Source organism: Silurus meridionalis, chromosome 21 (genome assembly GCF_014805685.1).
Source record: "Silurus meridionalis isolate SWU-2019-XX chromosome 21, ASM1480568v1, whole genome shotgun sequence".
Lineage (NCBI taxonomy): Eukaryota > Metazoa > Chordata > Actinopteri > Siluriformes > Siluridae > Silurus > Silurus meridionalis.
The window spans coordinates 6,823,632-6,846,016 of NC_060904.1; the positions used below are offsets into that span (position 1 = coordinate 6,823,632).

Here is a 22,385-nt window from a genome sequence, read left to right on the forward strand (position 1 = left end):
AGGCACGTTATCAGAATAGCACCGGTTGCACAGCCGTGTTGGCGTGTTTTAAAACTAGTCTTGAAACTTTTTGATACCACCTCATATAGTTCGGCTTATGAGCAAGCATGAACTCATAATGATTAGGTAGGAATGGAAAATTCCCTATTTTGACGATGTTCGCAAGAGCAAACACTTTAGATTGTGTATTGTGAACAGATTATTGTGACAACACAATTAGAAATTCACAAAGCGAAACAACACATTAATTACCAATCACAATTCTGCCTACAATGTTGCTCAGACATTTATGAAACTCGTCTTGAAAACAAATTTATAGGACTGTCACCTTCAAATTTGACCAAGGAAAAAAAAAAGAATGACCATCACTTGCCATCTGAATAGCGACAAAACAGAAATGTGTCCACAAAGAAATTGCAGATAGATTGTGAAATTGATTAGCAGTCAATGTCTTTTGCATGCCTCATGGCAGTACTAATGCAGGTTGAATTAAACACATTGTTATGATCCAAGCGTCAGCTGCATGCACAGACGGCACAGTCTAATTACAATTAGAAAAGTAATGAACCAAATCAGAACAGGACTGAGTGATGGGTGAGGGGAAAAAAAAGGGATTGCTCCTCAAGTAAAAGCAATCTGTGCTGCTTCATTTCATATGCAGCCTTTAGTGACCCATTACATCCAGGTCTAACTACCAGGGAATTGCTGAGCTGAGCAAGCATACTTACAGTAGTGGACAACAGTCTGAGTGCAATACCATTATTTCACCATTGTACACAAATAAGAGTTCATTATTGGTCACTATAAAATGTATCAAACAGTGAGTCTGTAGTTGTTAACGGCAGGGATGATAACAAGGATGGGTTCACTGTTGTGTAAGGTTTCATCCTAATATCCTCGCCATTGTCACTACTGGCTTGCTCGTTAGGAATGAACCTATAGGGACGAATTTATGTAGTTTAAACGGTATAATCTTTATCATTTATTTATGTACGGTTACTTCGTGAAAATGAATTGACATGAATAATGTTTAAGAAACAGGCAAGTACTAATCATTTCAGGAATGGCTTTGTCTGGTCAGGGTCACTGAAAGATCCAGAGCCTACCCTACGGACATCTGGCTGAGGCAGTAGTACACCTTAGATGTTTCCATTGTGTACATAAATTTAGTGTCAATAGAATAGTCAGTCCAACTATAGAGATACAGGAGGAAACCAGACACCCTAAGCTTGAAGAGACCATATAAAACAACACAATAATGGTTACTCGCGTTAGCTAACATGTTGGCTAATTTTAACCTTAATTCTCCAGTGTTAGATAAAGAACAGAGCAAACATTTTGGTTGTCTAATTGACATCGTGTAGAGAAACCGCAAAAGAAATCTCCAGCTCATCCTCTCAGCGAAGGACATTTGCAATCAAACAAGCATCAACCATTTAACGACAATTATTTTGTTCTTAACAGGGCATCACTAATCGGAGACCTCCGATTCATTATGTCTCTCTGCAGAAAATGGTGCAGGTTTAATTCGCTAATGACGACTCCCACTCGTTCCCAATAAAGAAACTGGTCGCGACATAAAATGTTCATGCTGGGGAAGTGATACTTTTAGCATCTGATCAGGAATTGGCCTTCGGTAACCCAGCTTTATTGTGGATTTATACCGCCCAATTGAATCCGTACCTGGAACCGATCTGAATTCTGCTTTAACAATAAATAAATAAATAAATGCATACTGGACCGGCTTCATCCTGAATACAAATCAAGCATTTTGCAACACAGGAGACGGACGCAGCGCACCACTTAGAAAGAAAATCAGACAAACGACACCACTGGAGGTCACGTCTGGGATGAGAGCCATCACAGCTACGCATTACCTTTTCCTGAGCATCATGATATGTTATCATCCTCTCTCTTTACCTCTGTTGAGAGGTTATGTGCCCTGCATGCTAACACTTTTCAAGCACATTGGGGATTGGCGCACTTGCGCAATTGAATATTCCGACCTTAGTTTTTACAGGTATAGGCTGATAAACACAGCAATAACCACTGGTCAAATGACTTGTCCAACTTGAAATCAAATGCGGATTGACTACATGGTGTTGCCTAAACTGGAACATCACCATTATGTGGCACAGAATGAGCAGTTTTCATTAATGGATTTTCATGTAGCACATGCAAAACTCTATGGACGTGCCTTAAAGCAAACTCTATTCAATACATAAAGCATGCCACATCCCAATTTCTTATGCCAGATAAACACCATCACAAGAGACTGATCATCCAGAGAACAGAATCAATTCAGATTTCCAAGATTTGGCTCACTACTTGATTTGGTAAACGTTTAATCAAGAAAACACTATGGATGAATTCCAAATTGCTCCCTAGTCCCTTTTATATGGTGGACAAATTCATTAGGTAGCTCACTAGGCAAGTAAAAGCTCCAGTGTGCTGCTTAGTTCCAGTTTTTTTTTTGTCAGAAAATAAAATTTGTATACTACATAACAGAACTAACAGAATTTAAAAGCAATAGCTAAAATAATGTAATTATGTATGGCCACCTAAGTAGCTAGTTAGGTCAGTCAAATGTAAGACTTTTTAAGACCTTTTAAAGACAAAAGAACATACACACAAATACGTTGTAAACAACTGCCCTTTAACAAGCCCTGATTTATTTTTTCTTCAAGCCTAATATCGCTAAACTTACACTTCCCCCATAGCTGAAAAATAAAATCCATGGTACGATCCAAAAGAGAGTCATGCTAATCACAGAAAGTTGGTTGGCTGCTGAATTTTGGTCTCAACTAGCAAACAACATTCTAAAGTGCTGTGAGAGCATTTCAATGAACACTGGAGGTAGCGTTACATGGACATCAGAAAATGAAGACCTGTTTAACAATGTTTGACACAGGGAACCACGAGTTTAAGACTATTTAAGGCTTAAACTTTAGATTTCTACATTTTAGACTTTTTAAGATCCTGCAAAAACCCTGTAGGTACTTTAGTGCAAATTATATAAGTGTAATCATAAATTTTGATTTAGGCCAACAAATCACCAAAATGTTGGCAAACATTTGAGCTCTTTGTGCTTCCATTGCATTACGAGGTAAAATGAATTAATAATTAATAAAGTTTATTAATTAGTAATGAAAGTTCTCTTTCATCACTAATGTTTCCCTATTATCAATCCACCATGGGCATGTCCTTACTTACAGTACATACAAACTATAGATGACCACATAAAGCCACACAAACATCATCGCAAAGGTCTTCCTATCATTAGTCGACTGTGGATGTGTCCTAAATGATGCATCATTTACTATATACTTTACTATATGCTCTATATTTGTGTATATGTATTATATAAACGTGAATTTCATTGCAAATGACCTCTCATCAAACACACACCAAACTCACATGCTCCAAACTTCCCTAACAATACATCCTATTTTTTCATAGGTTCACTGAGATCATGTCCTAAATCTCAAACCCTACTTACAATAAAGTTCACAAAAGCACTCTTTCTAGACACTGTGTCTTCCCATCATGGGTCTACAGCTTATGCATCCTAAATTACTCACACCATTTATAACAAGGGCAACAATACAAATCATCTTTTTGTTATCAGTCTAATGTGGATTTGTCGCAAACAACACAGAATATTCACTATTCCGACACCTTTTAAACATCTAATCATCCTAATCCTGACACATTAACAGTTTACAGAATGTGAGAACTTCAGATGTCACAGTGGCACAGTGAATTATGGGTATTTTGTACCTGCCTGGGTAGACAGTGTGAACATTACCTGCTGTGTTGCATTATGTGGTTTCATAAGTAATTGGATCTTTAGATCAGCTCTATGCTGTTGTTTATTGCTTTTAGCTTTGAATTGAGTCTCGTAAAAACGCAGCTTCTCACTGACGAGCCACATAAATCTGGGCGTTTGTTGACCTTTTTGTTTTCTTTCGTTCTTTATTCTCCTGAGCTGCACAATGTGTCTCCTATGCCATGCTACCAGCCATCGATTCATGGCAGGGATGATCGAAGTGTCCCATGCTGTTTTACTGCTAAAGAGGGAGCTTTGGGCTTCTATTGCCCTGCTGACTAAATAGTATCTTTCAAAATGTGGCTGTGTTTGGTACAAACCTGAAGCTAATAACCTTTAAACAAGGCAGAATTCACAGTTTGGCGAGACAATTTAGTGGCTCTTGAGGATGGAAAGACAGCAGGTGTCAGGGTAAATTGTCTTTCTTCGTTTCTGTCTATCGAGGATGCTTATGGAAATTGAAATATTTTCTTTCGGCAACAACTGTGACAATGACTTAGCTTTTTACAGTAATCCCCCGCTTTACCGCGATTTGAATATCACGGAATTGCATTTGATTTTCCCAGTCTCTCGCATATAAAGAATTGTTTTTATGGAGTTTTATGTTGAAATAATGACATTTATTAATAAAAAAATATATAATTATTAATTATAAAATGAAGTAAAATGTTAATATCTACTCACTATTAATGTGATACAGTGTACTGTATTTCTACGAATTTACACAAAATTCATCTCGCTATATTCGTGCAAATGTTTTCTGTGTGTGTTGAAAGTGTGTGGGAGGATGATTTACGGCTTAAACAAACATCTGTTTATCGTGCTATTCTGTTTATCGCGGGCGGTTTTGGAACGTAACCTGCGATAAACTGGGAAATACTGTATTGCCGTGTTGTAACTGTGAAAACAATCCCTATACAAATTCTACAGAGTTCTGCTGTGTAGAAATAAACCGGTGAAATTAACGCTGTTTTTTTTTTTCTTAGATACAGCCTTAACAAACTGGTGTTTGATGATGGCGGTGGAGTAAATGTTCAAATTGTTTGTCTGGTGACTGTAAAGGCCAGAGCATATGAAATACATCATTTTTATCCTTATCAAGGCTTCTTGCCCTGTAATGGAGGTGTGGCTAGTGTGGAAGAAACTGCTCTCACCAGAATATAATTACAGGATAAAGGTGATCAATCAGAACTGATTCACAGTAAATCTTGCTTCTAAGCAACGTGTCAAAAACAAGGCCGGGAAGCCAACTCCGGTTCACAGCCTGGTCCACATGTACACTACTGCTCAGCATTTTTACACTGTGCAGAATTCGCAACATATCCATAGCATAGCAACCAGCATTGTTGACCGCAACTCGCTTGACCACAGTACAAAATGTGGAATAAAATCAATGCCTCTGTGCTAAAGCTGATGTAAGTCACACTAGTGTCGAAAATCGATTCTGAAGAACATTGTGTATTTCGCTGGTAGTGGCTTAACCAGAAATTAACAACATTGGGATAAAATATACAAAATAAAATTATGATTGGTTTTCTCGTCTTTAAAATTAAATTGGTGTGTGCATTTTAGGCAGACATCAGAAAGCAGTAGGGGCAGTGATTACATTTATTTCTTATTTAATTATTTATGGCACATTTAACAGTCAAATTTCTTTTCACATTAATTGCCTTGAGCATTGCCCTAAAATTCACCTTTTTTCACCAAACTCCACAAGACCTGTGAAATTGTGCTGTGGAACCTGCCACCAAGTCCTGTAAGCTGTGAGGACCTCCATACTCAGCAAGATGTGATACACTGTGTGTTCTGACACATTTCTTTCATAGCCAGCATTAATATTTGCAGCAATTTGTGCTGCAGTAGGCCTTCTGTGGGATCAATCGAGCCCCATGTGCATCAGTGAGCCCTGGCCTCCCAAGACCCTGTCACTGGGCAACAGGCTGTCCTCCCTTGATCCAATTTTAAGAGGTTCTAACGACTGCCTTCTGGGAACAACCCAAAATGACCTGCCTATTTGGAGATGCTGTGACCCAGTCATTTAGTTAACACAATTTGGTCCTTGTCAAGTCCACCAGATCATTATGTTTGCCAATATTTCTGGCTGCTGCATGATTTCTGTACTTCTGTGGCCACATACTCACTGTTTGCATACACATACAGCAAATAACAGCAAAGAATTTATTAAACTGCACTTTAGTTACAGACAAAAATGGGCAACTATGGGAAAAACAGTTTTTCGATGCATTATATTACACTATTTAGGACGGTAGCAATTGTGAAAAAGGCACTTATGGGGATGATGTCGCAACTTAAATCACTGACACTGAAACTATATGACAACCCATATCTATCAACAAACTCCTGCTAATAACTTCAAGGAGACTTTGAACTAAGAATGCTATATCAACAGCAGCAAGAGGTTTAATAACCAGGGACAAATCTAGTTTTAGCTGCTTTTGTAAATTAACCTGGATAATAGGCCCCTATGAGCTGGCGTGAGCTGCTGATCTGACTCGAAACAAAGTGTGTGGAAGTAGGCAGTGAAGTACAACAGGCAGCATGGAACACGCTTTTTCACACAACACTGGTCATGACAGACTTCACCGAGCATCGGTGGTGAATTGTTATATTTAGCTTTAAATGACAGAAGCAACCTATGGAAACATATGAGATATGGGAATATGGAAAATAATCGAAATGATTTATGGGGCTGTGAGTTATATTTAAAAGCAAAATAAAATATCTAAAGCAATGCTTTACAAATTGTTGTACAGTGCAGTGGACTGTATAGGTCTGAAATATTTTTAGATTAACCATGACAGAAGTTGAACAGAGTCAATGTCTTCATAGTAATGTTTTCATCTGTCTATACTTTGTCAAGTAGCTGTGTTACTATAATATGTAATAATTCTATAAAAAAAAAAAATAATATATCACATTTTGAATGCTTACAATCTAAGGTACAAGACAACTGAAATATATCAAATGCAAAACCAGGGTTAAAAACACTACTGCATGTGTTAATCATATAATAAACTTTATGTTCTTGTGTTAATTATATAATTAGAAATATGAACAATTAACATTTTTAAGTAAGGGTATTTCCAGCAATTCCTACTTTCAATGAATTTATGAATTCACAATATCACTGTCCAGTGTTCTTTATTGTTGAAAGATTTATGATCAAACTCTTGATGTCACCCAGATGAGGATGGGTTCCCTTTTTGAGTCTGGTTCCTCTCAAGGTTTCTTCCTCATAACATCTAAGGGAGTTTTTCCTTGCCACAGTCGCCACAGCTTGCTCATCAGGGACAAATTCACACCATTCACCATCACTGTTGATTTGTGTAAAGCTGCTTTGAGACAATGTCTGTTGTGAAAAGCGCTATACAAATAAACTTGACTTGACTTGACTTGACAATATTATAAGGGCACTGAAGGTGCTAGAGATGCTTACATCTAACAAACTAAACAATCGAATTTGGTCCAATGTTTTACCAAATTTAGCTCATGACATCTTAATGGTTCCCTGGTGGTCTAGTGGTTAGGTTTCGGCACTCACACCGCGGGGCTTGGGTTCAATTCCCAGTCAGGGAACCGAACCCAGCCATTAGGGTTGCACAAGCCATTGCACTCTTAGTGCCGGTCCCAGGACCGGATAAATGGGGAGGGTTGCGTTAGGAAGGGTATCCAGCGTAAAAACATGTGCCAAATCAAACATGCAGATCACGAATATGGATGTTCCGCTGTGGCGACCCCTAATGGGAGAAGCCGAAAGAAAGTTTAGCTCATGACATCTTAATAACCTGCTGCCTTTTTGTTAAACCTGACTTTTTCTCACGTTTTAAACCCTACCTTTCCTACAGTCAGAAAATTCCACCACTGTCAATTGTCAAAAAACACAATATAAATCCCTTTGCAGCAGTTATAGCCATGAATGTGCAGCTTACTGAGTCTGGGTTCATAACCTCTGTAAAATAATAATAATAACAAGAAGAAGAAGAATAACAAAAAATGTGACCAAATGCACACTATCTGCCACACATCAGAAACTGCCATAACCTTGATGCTTTACGTTCTGTGTTTCAGATACATCACCATTTCTCATTCATCAGCTTCAATGTTGTTTTCCACAGAGGTGATATCAACAACCGTCAATCACAATTTTTTTTTTTTTTACATTATCGTTTTCATATTCTTTCTCTTTCTCACACACACACAAAGTGCTCATTTATAACTCATAACATCAGTGACAGTTTTCTGATAGGTAGCACATCGGGTGTGGTTAGAGATTTGCTCTGTTGATCAGCGCTGCGTTACATTTGTTTCAGCCAGGTGACATGGGCAGCTCAGTTTATAAAAAAAAATCATAGGCACTTCTGAAGCATAGCACATAAATCGTCCTTGCAGCGGATATGCAGCTGTCATAAGCACATTTTCTTTTCATACTCAAGTCTCTAAGGTGGCTTTTACCTGGCTCGCTTGCTGAAGCATGCACCAGATTCTTTTTGGGTTTTTTTCACATCAGCTACCAATTGAGACAACCAGTGCATTATGAATATGATAGTTGGATTAAACTTCCCCTTTCAATCCTTTAATATATTATTATTATTATTATAAGCAATTCTGCTAGCAGGCCAGTTTTACTCAGATTATTTTAGTTATATTATCCACTGTATTTTAAGTAGTTTGATATACCATCAAATTTTCACAATTTTTTAGGATCTGCAATAAGAAATTTGAGGACATGACTAAAAATCATCATTACCCCTTATGTTTAATTCATAGGATACTGTAGAGATTAGTTAAATTTTAAAAGGGCAGGCATCTTCAAAAGTTTATTTTCTTCCATAAGCTGTTACAAGTTCCAGCTTTAAGTTAATTCACTTTGAAGGCATTCCTATAAACCTGCTAAATGTTTTATTTGTTATTATTTATTGCATGCCTTATTTCCTAAGTTTGTGGACACTGCTGTAATTTGGAAATTTCCCAATGTGATAAATAAAGTCTGTCTGTCTGTCTGTCTATAACGTCACGCCAGCTGAGTATTAATGCTTTATTATAATATCCTTAACTGTACAAACTCCTTTGAGTTTGTACATTTAATACCCGCTCACATCCACCCTTGTCCTTTCCGCTCCTGTGTTTTCTTTCTTTCCATCACTGTAGAGACAGACGTATTTGACTAACATGATGAAATGTTCCAACAAGGCATTTACCGAAGTGCAAACTCGCTCTGCTGATGCTCTGATTAATATTTGCCAATCTACTTCCACTAGTGAACATTTACAAATGATGTTTTCCTTCATGCTGTCACAGGAGTGACACAAAGGCTCATGAATATTCATGTATTCATTTATCATCAGTAAGTGCTCTACGCTGTTCACGCGCGAGGTGGATCCTGGGCCTATCCTGGGGATCCCTGGACATGAGGTAGGAATACATCCTGGATAGGTGCCTTCGGAGGGAAACACGCACACACAGTATATATCTTGCATGTGGGAAAATCAATTTGAGAGCACAGGCCAAAGGATTACTAATATAAAATGGGGAAGAGAAGTCCTTCTTAGCAACCAGATATAGTCAGAAAATTCAAAACAGGTGCACAGCTGTCAGTTATTTTAAATTAATGAAAAATTTGTGGCTTATCTGGTACAAATTTGCTCATTTGTAAAGGGTTTATAGCAGCCATGGTCCTAATAGTTCTCCTTTATGAGGTAATATAATCTGAAGACCGTAACTCCATATAAAACCATTCAATTAAACTTTCCTTGAAAATGTTCATTGTCCGAGTTCCTATAATGTGAACAAAGACCTGAGAAAGCTGTACCTTTGCTGAAGGAAGCCTATAAAGGGTGCAACTCCTGTCCCTGGTCCTACCATCACCATGGGAACAGTAGGGTCAGAAGGCAAGTGGAAGGTGCTGTTGAGACGAGGAACAACGTGAATCTGAGAGAACAAAAAAAAAAAAATCTTTATTTTAAGTAACCGCATACAGACACAACAAAAGGCAGAAGTGAATTATAATTAAATTCGACATTTCTCCATATACATGGACTGGATTCGTTTACCTTAAAGTGTGCGGTCCTTTCCACTCACAGTGTGACAGTACAGTATATTAACACAATGGCATATTTTAATGACGAAATGCAAAATGGTAAATAAGGAATAAATTACTAGATGGTGTGATGCTGTTACTAAGAAGCAGAGTTATCGCCACCACTCTAATATTGTTACTTTTCTATGAAAATGCTCGCATGTCGAAAAGTTTGCCTCTGACTGTGATAAAGAAAAATATAAATAAATGTCTCCTCATAGAAAACTTCCATGTACACACTAGAATATTTCAAACAGTTTCTATCGGCCTTCATCCATACAAGTCTTTGTGAATAGACTAAACTAGAGAGACAGGAAGGTATTTAAAAATGTACATTGAAATATAAGGTACACCAATCAGGCATAACATTATAAGATTATAACTGATGAGTGAACAACACTGATTATATCTTCATCATGGCACCTGTTAGTGGGTGGAATATATTAGGCAGCAAGTGAACATTTTGTCCTCAAAGTTGATGTGTTAAAAGCAGGAAAAAATGGGCAAGCATAAGGATTTGAGTGAGTTTGACACAAGCCAAATTGTGATGGCTAGACGACTGGGTCATCTTTTAAAAGTGGCCAAAGAAGGAAGAGTGGTGAACCGGTGACAGGGTCATGGGTGCCCGATGTTCATTAATGCATGTGGGAACCCGAAGGCTGGTCCGTGTGGTCCGATCCAACAGAGGAGCTCCTGTAGCTCAAAATGCGGAAGAAGTTATCAAGCCAACAAAGCATTGCAAAGTAGATGATTGTGATGATGTCAGGCAATCAGGTGCACTATTGGTTGATCAGATCTAACTTGTGGACCCAGGGACATCTGATGCTCAGCAAAATCAGAACATGCAGAGTGTTATGTAGGTACTTTGATGTCCTGAAATCTTTGATATTGGATTTTACAATTATCCTACTTTCAATTCAGGACATCATCATGGACTATGGAGGTGTGCTAGTGCACTGACCTTAGGCAAAGCAGCATAATCTACACTCTCTCGTGAAGCCCGTTTTGTCCCATAGGGCTCGATGAAAGTGGACACTCGATCCGCGAGCCATCCTGTACACAATCCCAGTCTCTCTGGATGCTCGGCACATGCTGGAAAGCCCACAACGCTAAACACAATATGGACCTTTCCAGGGTGGAGAAGACTCGAGCTGCAAAAAAAAAAACGAGCAAAGTTATAAGGACAGAACCGTTAGACCTCTTGTACCTTGTACATCATTAACTTTCAGTCTACTTGTGTGGAACCCTGCTGACCGGACATTAATATTTCAGTGGCCTAATGTTGCTGCTGGACAAAAAAAAAAAAAAACCCATAACAGCATCATTACACTCCATCATAAGCATTAGTGTAGACGTTGAGCCTCTCGGAAAACAAATGAGCACATCAGGCACGCCGGAATGCAGCGTCCTCACCCGCCAATGATAAGAATGAATGAGTTTGCTGCTGGCGTGCAGCCCAAAGAATATTCTACCCTTAAGAAAGAGTCGCACAGCCGAAATAACGGCAAACATTTAGTGTGTGTCTATATTAAAAGAACAAAGTAAAAATAATTGGCCACAATTGAAATGCATACGGCATTTATCTTGCTCCAAATGTAGCCAATAAACCAAAATATGATTGGTGTCTAGATTTATATTTATGGAATTAAGGGGACACCCTTAAAGAGAGTGACGTACAAAATTGCTTTGAAGTCTCCATCAATGAATAGATCAATACTGGTTTACTAGGATGCAGACTAAGGAAACCATCAGCCTAAAACTCTAGTAGGAGAATTATAGCACACTTCTTTTTTAAACACAAATACATAAAACAAACAGGGAAAAATACACACTATTTTAAGTGCTTTAGGAAGAGGCAGGTCCTCATGTTTATGTACCATAATTTCCGGACTATAAAGTGCACCCATATATAAGCCGCACTGAATTTTACAAATATTTTTTTTGAACATAAATAAGCCGCACCTGTCTATAATCTCTACACTGAAACTAATGAACTTTACACAGGCTTTAACGAAAGACACGTTACACACGGTGTAACCGGTGAAATATGTTGCGCTTCCTTTAGGAGCATAGCGGTATTTTGGGAATAGCCTGGCACTGCATTTTTCCGCTATTACTGCATGTGTGCAAGACAAGGATTATGTCCTTATTATTTTCTGATGCTCATTTCTAAGTTTCTTTGACTAACCCGTAACGCTGTTGCCAAGAAAAATCACGAGTTTTGGAAACCTGTCTGTGCTTATATGATTTCTGTTGCAACTGGAGTTAGTGAGCTCTCACATGACCCAGACTCAACACGTTACAACGGCTTGTATCTAAACAGTAGCCTACCAAGAAAGTCATTGTTCACTGTCTTCCTCCTTCCTTTCACTACTAGTTTAGCATTGTATAAACTGCAGGCCTAAATCACATACTTGTGATAATTGCCTTTTGAAGATATTTGATATGGCCTGAAGTTTGAAGGTGAAGATTCTTTGACATAAAGTTGTTGTTAAAATTGTGTTTAATTGCCTATAAGTATTGGGTCTTTAGGGCTCTTCTCTAAACTGTTACTACAAAGCTGGAGGCACACAATTGTATAGGATGTCTTAGAAGAATTAAAATGTTCTCATCACTTGTACTAGGAGAATCGAATCTTTTCTGCATACCCCTGCACACAAAACCAGCTACATAAAGATACAGTTTACATGGGTTGGAATAGAAGGTCTGGAGTGGCCTGCTATGGAGCTCTGCCTGAACACCTAAGGGATGAATTAGAACACAGACTGCACCCCAGGCCTTTTCAAAATCTAGTGGAACACCTTCCCAGCAAAGTAAAGATTAATTAGAACAGCAAATGTGGAATTGGATGCACAAAAAGTATATACAGATCTTCTAATCAAATGTCCACAAACTTTAATTTTTTCCATATAGTGTACTTTGACACAGGAAGTTCAGAAACCATCATCATTTCATGAACATTTCTTGCCTAGTGTGCCTTTCTGCATAGATCCTGTTGGTTAAAAAAGTGTAATTTCCTCACAGGATGAAAGTTCAGGCTGTAATCAGCTACAGGATGTCAAAATGTCCGCAATACTCCTGCACCAGTTAGAAACTCTCTAAAAGCAATTTTCTCCTTTTTTCCAATTTTCAGCATTATCCCCCCTTTACATTGAAGACTTAATTCCATATGTTTACATGCTGCTCAAATATTTTGTGTACCTTTCACAATAAGAAGAACGCTGTGAATACTGGGGCAAATAATATACAGATCTGAGTCACTTGCGTGTTTAAAAACAGGGATTCTTTACCTTGCGGCTGAATAAGCTCTCGGCTGCAGCTTCGGTAAATGCTCTGTAATAAAGTAGAGGACATGAGTTTACAGATGCTGACATATAAAGATGGCATTTCACATTATTGTATTCAGGACAGTGCCTTTTAAATCCCTTCTAATGCAATTCCGCTTTCAAACTTTGAGCCAAGCGTTGCATCTGGTAGTAATATCACACTGCTGACTATAACAATGATCTTTTGGCTCACATTCTGCATTTTCTCTCATGTATACCCCAAACATAAGTTTTGCAACCCACAAAAACGGTAATATGACCAGATCTTTCCCTTGCACTAGTTGATAATTTTACCTGAACACTGTAGAACTGCTGTTGTTTTCATAAAGACTGTCCTGTGCATATCTCAGGATTCAATATGATCACACTGAACATCCTTTCTACACACTTACACTATTTGAATTTCTGAAAACAATTGGAGAAGACATTGAGTAATCCAACACCATCTAGTCACCCACAAGATGATAGCTTCTCTATGAGCCTGCTTCTTCTCAAGTTCTCTTTGTCATGTCATCGCAAGCCATCAATCGGATTTGCTTGATAGCAACACTCGTCTTGTAAAGTCTTGAAACTTTTTTTTAGGATTGAGGAATTCAATAATTTAAGCATTGCTCCACCATAACATCATTACTACCTGCCTATTATTATGTAGGTCACCCTAGGCCAAAACGCCTCAAATCAGTCGAGGCATGGACTCCAGATGATCTCTAAAAGTATGAAGTGGTATCTGGCACCAAGATGTCAGGAGCAGAGCCTTTAAATACTGTGATTGGGAGTTTAGAGGGCAAGCCTACACCTTGAACTCCGTCATGTTACTCAAACAACCTGAACAATTGTTGAAGTCTGGTAGAGAGCATTATCCTGCTAAACGGGCTACTGCCATTAAAAAAATACTATTCCAATGAAGAGCGTTACTCGGTCTGCAATGATTAGGTAGGTGTTACGTGTCAAAATAACATCTGCATGAGCACCAAAACCCAAGGTTTTCCAGCAAAGCATTGCCCAGAGTATCACACTGCCTTTTTAAGTAGGTCTTCTTCCAAAAAGGCATCCTGGTGCATTTCCCCATATGTGACAAACAAACACACACCTATTTGTCCAAATAAGGATAAAAAAAAAATGTTGTTGCGAGAGGACAGAGGTCAGCATGAGCACTCTGACCAGTCTGTCTGTGTTATTGTGCTGAGTCACTGGTATAATTTTACATCTGATCAGTATATCTGGTCTGTTCTGATTCTGGACTTTGAGTTGAACCCAATAACATGGTCAGTCTTTGTGGCAGCCAGATCGACAGAGACACCATCCAGTTGCTTACATTTAATGAGTGGTTAAGGCTTTGGGCTATGGCTCAGAAAGTCATGAGTTCAATTCCCAGTGCTGCCAAACTTCTACGGTTAGGCCCTTGTGGTCCTTAACTTTCTGTGCTGTACAAACAGCGTAATATGACTGACCTGCACTCCGACCCCAGCTCCCTAACAAGCTAGGGAATGTGAAGAAAATAATTTCACTGTACAGTGCTTGCGGATACATAAAGGGTATATATATGATGACCCAGTGGGTAGCAGTGCTCACAGCTTCAGGGTCTACTGTTCCATACTGAGCATGTCAGCAGGATGATTGTTCATTTGCTTATATGTGCCCTGTTATGGATTGATGTACCATCTAGGGTATACTACCCACCTCACATCCAGCGTTCCAAGAAAAGGTTCCGGGTGCAATACAACCCTGGCCAGTTAATAAGCATATTTGTATATGTCATAGTAATGGCTATTTGGAAGTTTGAAAATATGAAAAAGTTATTCAAATGCTTTAATATTTTTGTTCTCCCTCTGTGTTGTATATTTACTCTTCCGTCTCATGAATATTTAACTGACGTGAAGGAGACAGGGAGATTTCATGTGATTTTACTGCCACCTAGTGAGTCATTACAAACATCTCATAAACAAGCAAAAGTGTATGTTTTTATTAGAACACTCTACATTTAGGCTATTTTTGCATACGCCTTTATAAATAGTCACTTGCATTTACCTCATTCATACAACTGAGCAGCTGGTTGAAGGCCTTGCTCAAGAGCCCAGGAGTGGTAGCTTGGTGTGGCTGGGATTTAAACTTACAACTTTTGGATCCAAAGTCCAACACCTTAACTACTAAGCTGCCACCTCTAAGGTAATGTACCACATGATTTTTCTTGGTACTTTCACTACTCTACGTAGTCTATGGTATTGGAGCAGCAAGGCAAATGGCTTTGTTTTTGCTATAAACTGATACTCTTCTTCTTTGTTTATCCCTTTTACCAACAACTAAAGTATTCACCAAGTAGTAAATCCAGGGCAAAATAAAGATCACACTTTCAGAGTGGTTCGTTGTTCAAACAAGCAAATCCAAGTGGACATACCAAGAAACACCCATCAGACACATGTTCCAATATTTCTGATCAAAAATAAAGTGCAAAACAAAACTGTTATATAGCTATTTGTAAACATAAACAGGAAGTGATCACTGAACTTTTAATCTATCAGCTAATATTCCTCTTTTGATCTCAAACCCATATGTGTTCAAAGAATCCATAGTTAAACCAAAAACAATAGAATTGGCCTTGATGGCCCAATATTAGCATAAGAGACTGAACCATATTTCCACCTTTGAAGCCATTTCCGAAAACGTTTTTAACTCAACAGCTTGGGACATTAGAGACATTATTGCTTCAGGGTGCATCCCGATATTTTAATTTCCGCTTCTCATTTTTCTTATTTCCTCGCTCGGTAGCTCCTCCATTGTAGGACACGAGGAAAGGATGCAAAGAAAGGAAATAGGGACAGAAGGAATTGAGGACATTTGCTAAATGAGACATTCTTGCTCACTGAAGCATCACTTTGAAAGTCGCTGCACTTTTTAAGGACATATCGTACAGTTGTGAAGATTATGATTTAGAAAAGATTGTCGCTGCACAGTTATGTTCCTACCTGCAAGAGAACAATATCTTTGAAGAATTTCAGTCAGGTTTTAGGCCCCATCATAGCACAGAAACTGCTCTAGTTAAAATAACTAATAGCTTCAGACCAAGGCTTCATCTCGCTGTTGGTTTTACTAGATCTTAGTGCTGCATTCGACACTATAGACCATGATCTCCTCCTAGATCGCTTACAAAATTACATCGGCATTCAGGGACAGGCATTAAGCTGGTTTAAATCCTACCTGTCCGATCGTTACCATTTCGTAGATTTAAATGGAGAGCTATCCAGGCTAATGCAAGTAAATTATGGCGTGCTGCAAGGTTCAGTTCTAGGACCCCTGCTCTTCACAATATACATGCTTCCGTTAGGAAATATTATTAGAAGGCATGGAATTAGCTTCCATTGTTATGCTGATGATACTCAGCTATATATTTCATCTAAACCAGGCAATACAGCTCAATTAACCCGGATAACTGAGTGTGTTAAGGAACTAAGAGATTGGATGACCCATAACTTTCTACTTTTAAATTCTGATAAGACTGAGATTTTGCTCATCGGCCCAAAAACTAGTATACAGACGCTCCAGCATCTCAACCTGCATTTAGACGGATGTTCTGTAACCACTAGTTCAACGGTAAAAGACCTGGGTGTTATTTTAGACAGCGACTTGTCTTTCAAAAATCACATCAATCAGGTTACAAAAACAGCCTTCTTTCACCTTAGAAATATTTCTAAGCTAAGAAATATGTTGTCTATATCCGATGCAGAGAAGCTCGTCCATGCGTTTATGACCTCCAGAATAGACTACTGTAATGCGTTACTAGGTGGATGTCCTGCATCATTAATAAACAAGCTTCAGTTAGTCCAGAATGCAGCAGCCAGAGTTCTTACAAGGTCAAAAAAATATGATCACATAACCCCGATCTTATCGTCCCTACATTGGCTTCCTGTTAAGTTTCGAATAGACTACAAACTATTACTTCTCACTTATAAAGCACTAAATGGTTTGGCTCCCAGGTATCTATCCAGTCTTTTAACACGCTACAATCCGCCACGCTCCCTGAGATCTCAAAACTCTGGGCTTCTAGTAGTTCCTAGAATAGCAAAGTCCACTAAAGGTGGTAGAGCATTTTCACATTTAGCTCCTAAACTCTGGAATAGTCTTCCTGACGGTGTTCGGGGCTCAGACACACTCACCCAATTTAAGTGTAGATTAAAAACATATCTTTTTAGCAAAGCCTACACATAACACACATCACATCATAACCTTGTGCTCCAGAACATCTGATCACATGCACATTATCAACTTGTGCTGTTAATATCATGAACAGCAGCTACGCTAATTCCTCTCCACTGCTTCTCTTTCTCTCCCCATCCCGAGACACCCTGAGGTTTGGCCAGCTCCAGTCACCTCCCACCTCGTGATGATTACGGACCTTTGAAGAAGTAGATGCCGAACTCACAAACATCCCGAACCATCTAGAGACGTACCAGTGCCATTTGGATCCCGCTACATGTGTGGAGTTTTGACATTGGACCTCCTGGAGTGTTTAAAGGCTCTGGCATGGAGAAGCTGATGCTGGATCTGTGGTGATCACAAATGCTGAGCTTATAAAACTCGGAGCTACTAACCATATAGACTGTATAAGACTGCAGAAAGAACATCACTTATAATCTTATACTCCAGTAATCATGTTAGTTCTCACTCTCCAGTGTTCTGCATTGTTGAAAGATTTATGATCAAACTCTTGATGTCACCCAGATGAGGATGGGTTCCCCTTTCGAGTCTGGTTCCTCTCAAGGTTTCTTCCTCATAACATCTAAGGGAGTTTTTCCTTGCCACAGTCGCCACGGCTTGCTCATCAGGGACAAATGCACACCATTCACCATCACTGTTGATTTGTGTAAAGCTGCTTTGAGACAATGTCTGTTGTGAAAAGCGCTATACAAATAAACTTGACTTGACTTGATTATACACAATACACGATGACGCACTCAATAAAAGGTGTAACCTGAGCGAATGATCATAGCATTCAATATTTTTTTTCTACAAATCTATTTTTTTCCATGTAGCCATACTTTTAAGGAATTTTATAAGCTTTCTGAAAGCCTAGACCCTCCAAAGGTCCAGATTTATAGGTGCTGACTATCTAACTCAAACCTCCAGAAACCAGCGCAGTTGACAAACATGGACGCTACAGACTGCAAGACCCAGAACAAACACACACACACACACTCGTGTATTTGCAATCACTGAGATACAGATTTGAAATACATGTTCCCAATTACATATATGTGCTCCCACAAACAAACACATACACCACACCACAAAAAAACATTGCGGTGTCTACTCGGTGTTTTTTTTTTCTAGCTTCTCGATTTCATACCCGTTTTGTCTAGTTGATGCTGTTTGTTGATCGTCTGGCCCTGTACACCTAACTGCAACTGCTACCTTCTGAGCCTTCATTACACAAAAGGTGCATCATATTGTAGATGTGCAAAAGCCAAAAAAGGTCTTGAGATGCTGTAAGTCGAGAGAACATTAAATGAAAAATGTTAATCAATGATGGTTAAACTGACCAATGAGGAGGCTGAGGGGAGGTGTGCAGGAGGGAAAAGCACGCAGAAGGTCCAGTATACACACGCTAGGCGTTCTCACAAATCGGTCATAATCTGCAGCTCCCTCGCGGCTACACAGCTCCTGCAGTCGTCGCTTCTCATGGGTTTCCTGGGTGCAGTCTGCTAGAGATCGTAAAAAAGCCTGGAAGAAATACACCGATCAGACATAGAATTATGACATTAGAACATTATGACTGGTGAGTGAACAACACTGATTATCTCTTCATCATGGCACCTGTTAGTGGGTGGGATATATTAGGCAGCAAGGGAACATTTTGTCCTCAACGTTGATGTGTTCAATGCTGGAAAAATGCAAGCGTAAGGATTTGAGCGAGTTTGACGAGGGCCAAATTGTGATGGCTAGAAGACTGGGTCAGAGCATCTCCAAAACTGCAGCTCTTGTGGGCTGTTCACAGTCTGTAGTGGTCAGAATTTATCAAAAGTGGTCCAAGGAAGGAACAGTGGTGAACTGGTGTCAGGGTCATGGAGAGAAGGCGTGTGATCCAATCCAACAGACAAGCAACTGAAGCTCAAATTTCTTCATTTAATGTTGTTAATGCTCAATGGGTCAATACTGTTTGGGCAGTAAAAAAGAGACCAACACAATGTTCGGCAGGTGGTAATAAAGATATGCATAATTGGTGTGAACACACACTTAGATCTCATATATAACACGCAATAAAAAGCAAGTACATTTTAAGAATTGTAAACGATACTGAGTGATATTTTGTCATACCAAAATGGCTCTAAATCATCGGAATTTTATTGCATTACTTTTTGAATTCGTTTTTTTTTTATTTTTCTTAGCGAAGAATGTGGGGTGTCGCCTCCAACTCCTGAAAGCTAAATATTCATCCTGAATGAATATTTAATATTAATAATATCAAACTGTTTGCACAATGTTAAATATTAAATCATTACCATTAACAACATTTTATTTATTATACTTTATCTGCCTGAAGGAGATGTGGCCTAGGAATCTGTCATTCCCAGTTAAGGGTGTGTGGCTTCCTACACTCTCCAGTCCAACCATTGTTTGAAATTAAAAATAGCTAATACAGATCTACAGTCAATCATAGTGTACCATATTAAAATCAACTGAGCATAAATAATTAATTAGACAGTTTTATGTATTTGTTGAACCACTAGCTAAAGTATTTTATTGTTTGTATTTTTTCATTGAACTCCTAGTACAGAAAAAAATGAAAGATCAATTGTTCAAAAAGGTTTCTGAAAAAATCGCTGTGTAAAATTACCTTTTTGGGTATACTTCTTATCTCCAGGCACCAAGTCAGTAGATACTGTAGTGTACACTTTTCTGGGATGTATGGAGGAACTCGTGCTCCTGTGGAGGCACATCATTGAAATGCGTCAACACTTTATTTTTTAAGATTAAATAATAACATCTGGCACAATATATTACATAAAATATTGACACAGTCATGATTCCTAGTTTGTTCATAAGAAATGGAATCACCTTGATTGCCAAGTAACATGGGTTACATGTACAAAGAATTTGTCATGGTGTGCTGGTGCTATAAAAATATTACAAATTAAATAATAAAATACATAGAAGTGTTTGTTGTTCCTGTTAATATAACACATACGAAATGACAATGTGGAGAAGGTCCAGTACCCTTCTTTTTGGTGTTTTTGAGCAGCTGAAGGTGAACAGAATGATGCTTTTTGTCATGTAGCCCCAGTCTGTGAAGCAAATCCTCCACTTCCGTGTCCCTGTTTGGACAGACGAGGTCAAACGCATCGCCCGGCTGGTAAGAAATACTCTCCTCCTGCAGTGATGAGAAATCAGAGCGAGTTTATTTGCATGCTCATGGCTCAGCTATAACATTCTAATTATTTTATTTACATAAATGCCTGTGCGTTTAACTGCACCCGTCATCATTTGAACTACAAAAACATTAGTGGCAACACATTCGCTTTGAGATTTAAGATGTTGCTGATTTGTTGCTGATGCAACTGATTTCTCACAAATCAAATGAAAAGATAGAAAAAAAGTGAGAGATGGAAACACCACAGAAAAGTTATTAGAGATGTATGTAAAATTTTAGAACAAAGAAGGCCAACATACCTTGATATCAAGCTCCAGCAAGATGGCTGGTTTCACAGCATTTTCCCGAGTTAAACATAGTGCTCTTGAAATTGGGACTTCATGAAAGCCTTGTGCAGCAACGTGAACCTCCTCCTGCAGAATAAATATGTTTTAGCAGAAATGCAAAATAGGCTTTGGGTTAGATTTAATCTGATTGTAGTGTTACATTTCAATACACCTTTTGTTATTGTATATTTATTTCTTCTTTATATCAAACTCAATCTCATGCATTTAGGCCAGTTTGGGTATCAACTATTTCTATAAGATGCCTTTGGAGAACACCTTTAGATTTTCAGTGGGTTGTAGGTATATTTGATGACATTGGTTAATGCACTTAACCACTTTGCAGAAACTTTAGCCCGTCCCCTGGTGGAACTCAGTCTGGTACATAGGCCTCCTTGTTCAGACGTGTTTTTTAGTTCGGTCTCAAATTTTCTAGGTTAGGGCTTTGTGATGGCTATTCTAATGCTTTCACTTTCTTGCATTGGAGAATCACTGTCCTGCTGGAAGACCTGGTTGTGAGCAAACCCTCACCCAACATAGTGCTTCCACCCCCATGCTTCATAACTATAGTTATTATACCGCATCCAAAGACATCCTATACAGTTGTGTGGCTCCACCGTTGTGGTAACATTTTAAAGAATAACCACATATGGCAAGAAAGGTCAGGTATCCCAATACTTTTATCCATATAGTGTACTTTTGCCACTGTCAGATATCTAATAATAGATCTTTTTTCCAATAAATAAATGATTTAGTATAGCATTTTTCTCTTGTTTAAATAACTGGGTTTACTTTGTCTACTACTTGTGTGAAAGCAAGTGTACATCAAGAATTTTGCCAATGGACCAATTAACTAGCAGGCATTTATCTAACCAGTGATAAGTCTAGCTGCTCGCAGGAACTCTTCTATCAAACTCTTTTCAATTGTAGCTGTATTGAACAATACTTATAGATGCTTTATCTGATTTTAGTTCTTTGTTTGGCTACCTGCAACTGACTGACGAAAAATCTCACCTCTTCAGTAGGCACATCTCCCAAACACACTTCCAGGTAACATGGAGGAAGCGCTGGGATGCTGAGTGAAGACTGAGCAAGTGGAGCTATGGATCGATTCAAAGATGCCTCTAGAGGAGATTCTGCATCCTGGATTTCAGTTTCAGATTCCGGTTTGGATTTTCCTGCATCTGCATCGCTAATACTCAGCAGCTGAAGGCTTTGTGCAGATGTTTCGAGGTTCTCCTGGATGGCTTCTGGTTGCTGAGTGTTGCTTGGAGAAATGTCACTAATGAGATTAGAGGCAGACATTTTGTCAAATATCTTCTTTAGAGCGTCCCAAAGTCCTTCGATCCACGGGTCGACCACTACCTCCAGCCTGGAGAGGGGAGAAAAAATTCTAAATGTCTTACTTACAAGGGTTTTTGGTAAGTCACAGAAAGTGACTATTTTC

General features: G+C 38.7%; 1 protein-coding gene across 1 annotated transcript in view; it reads right to left on the bottom strand.

Moving 5' to 3' along the window:
- mtrr (5-methyltetrahydrofolate-homocysteine methyltransferase reductase) overlaps nt 1–22,385 on the bottom strand; it is a 37,712-nt gene that overhangs the window by 11,379 nt on the left and 3,948 nt on the right. Inside the window, 8 exon segments of the mRNA XM_046834067.1 lie at nt 9,660–9,778; nt 10,888–11,077; nt 13,217–13,259; nt 18,787–18,967; nt 20,082–20,170; nt 20,462–20,615; nt 20,915–21,028; nt 21,953–22,310. Of these exon segments, the coding sequence (XP_046690023.1) occupies nt 9,660–9,778; nt 10,888–11,077; nt 13,217–13,259; nt 18,787–18,967; nt 20,082–20,170; nt 20,462–20,615; nt 20,915–21,028; nt 21,953–22,310 (1,248 nt within the window).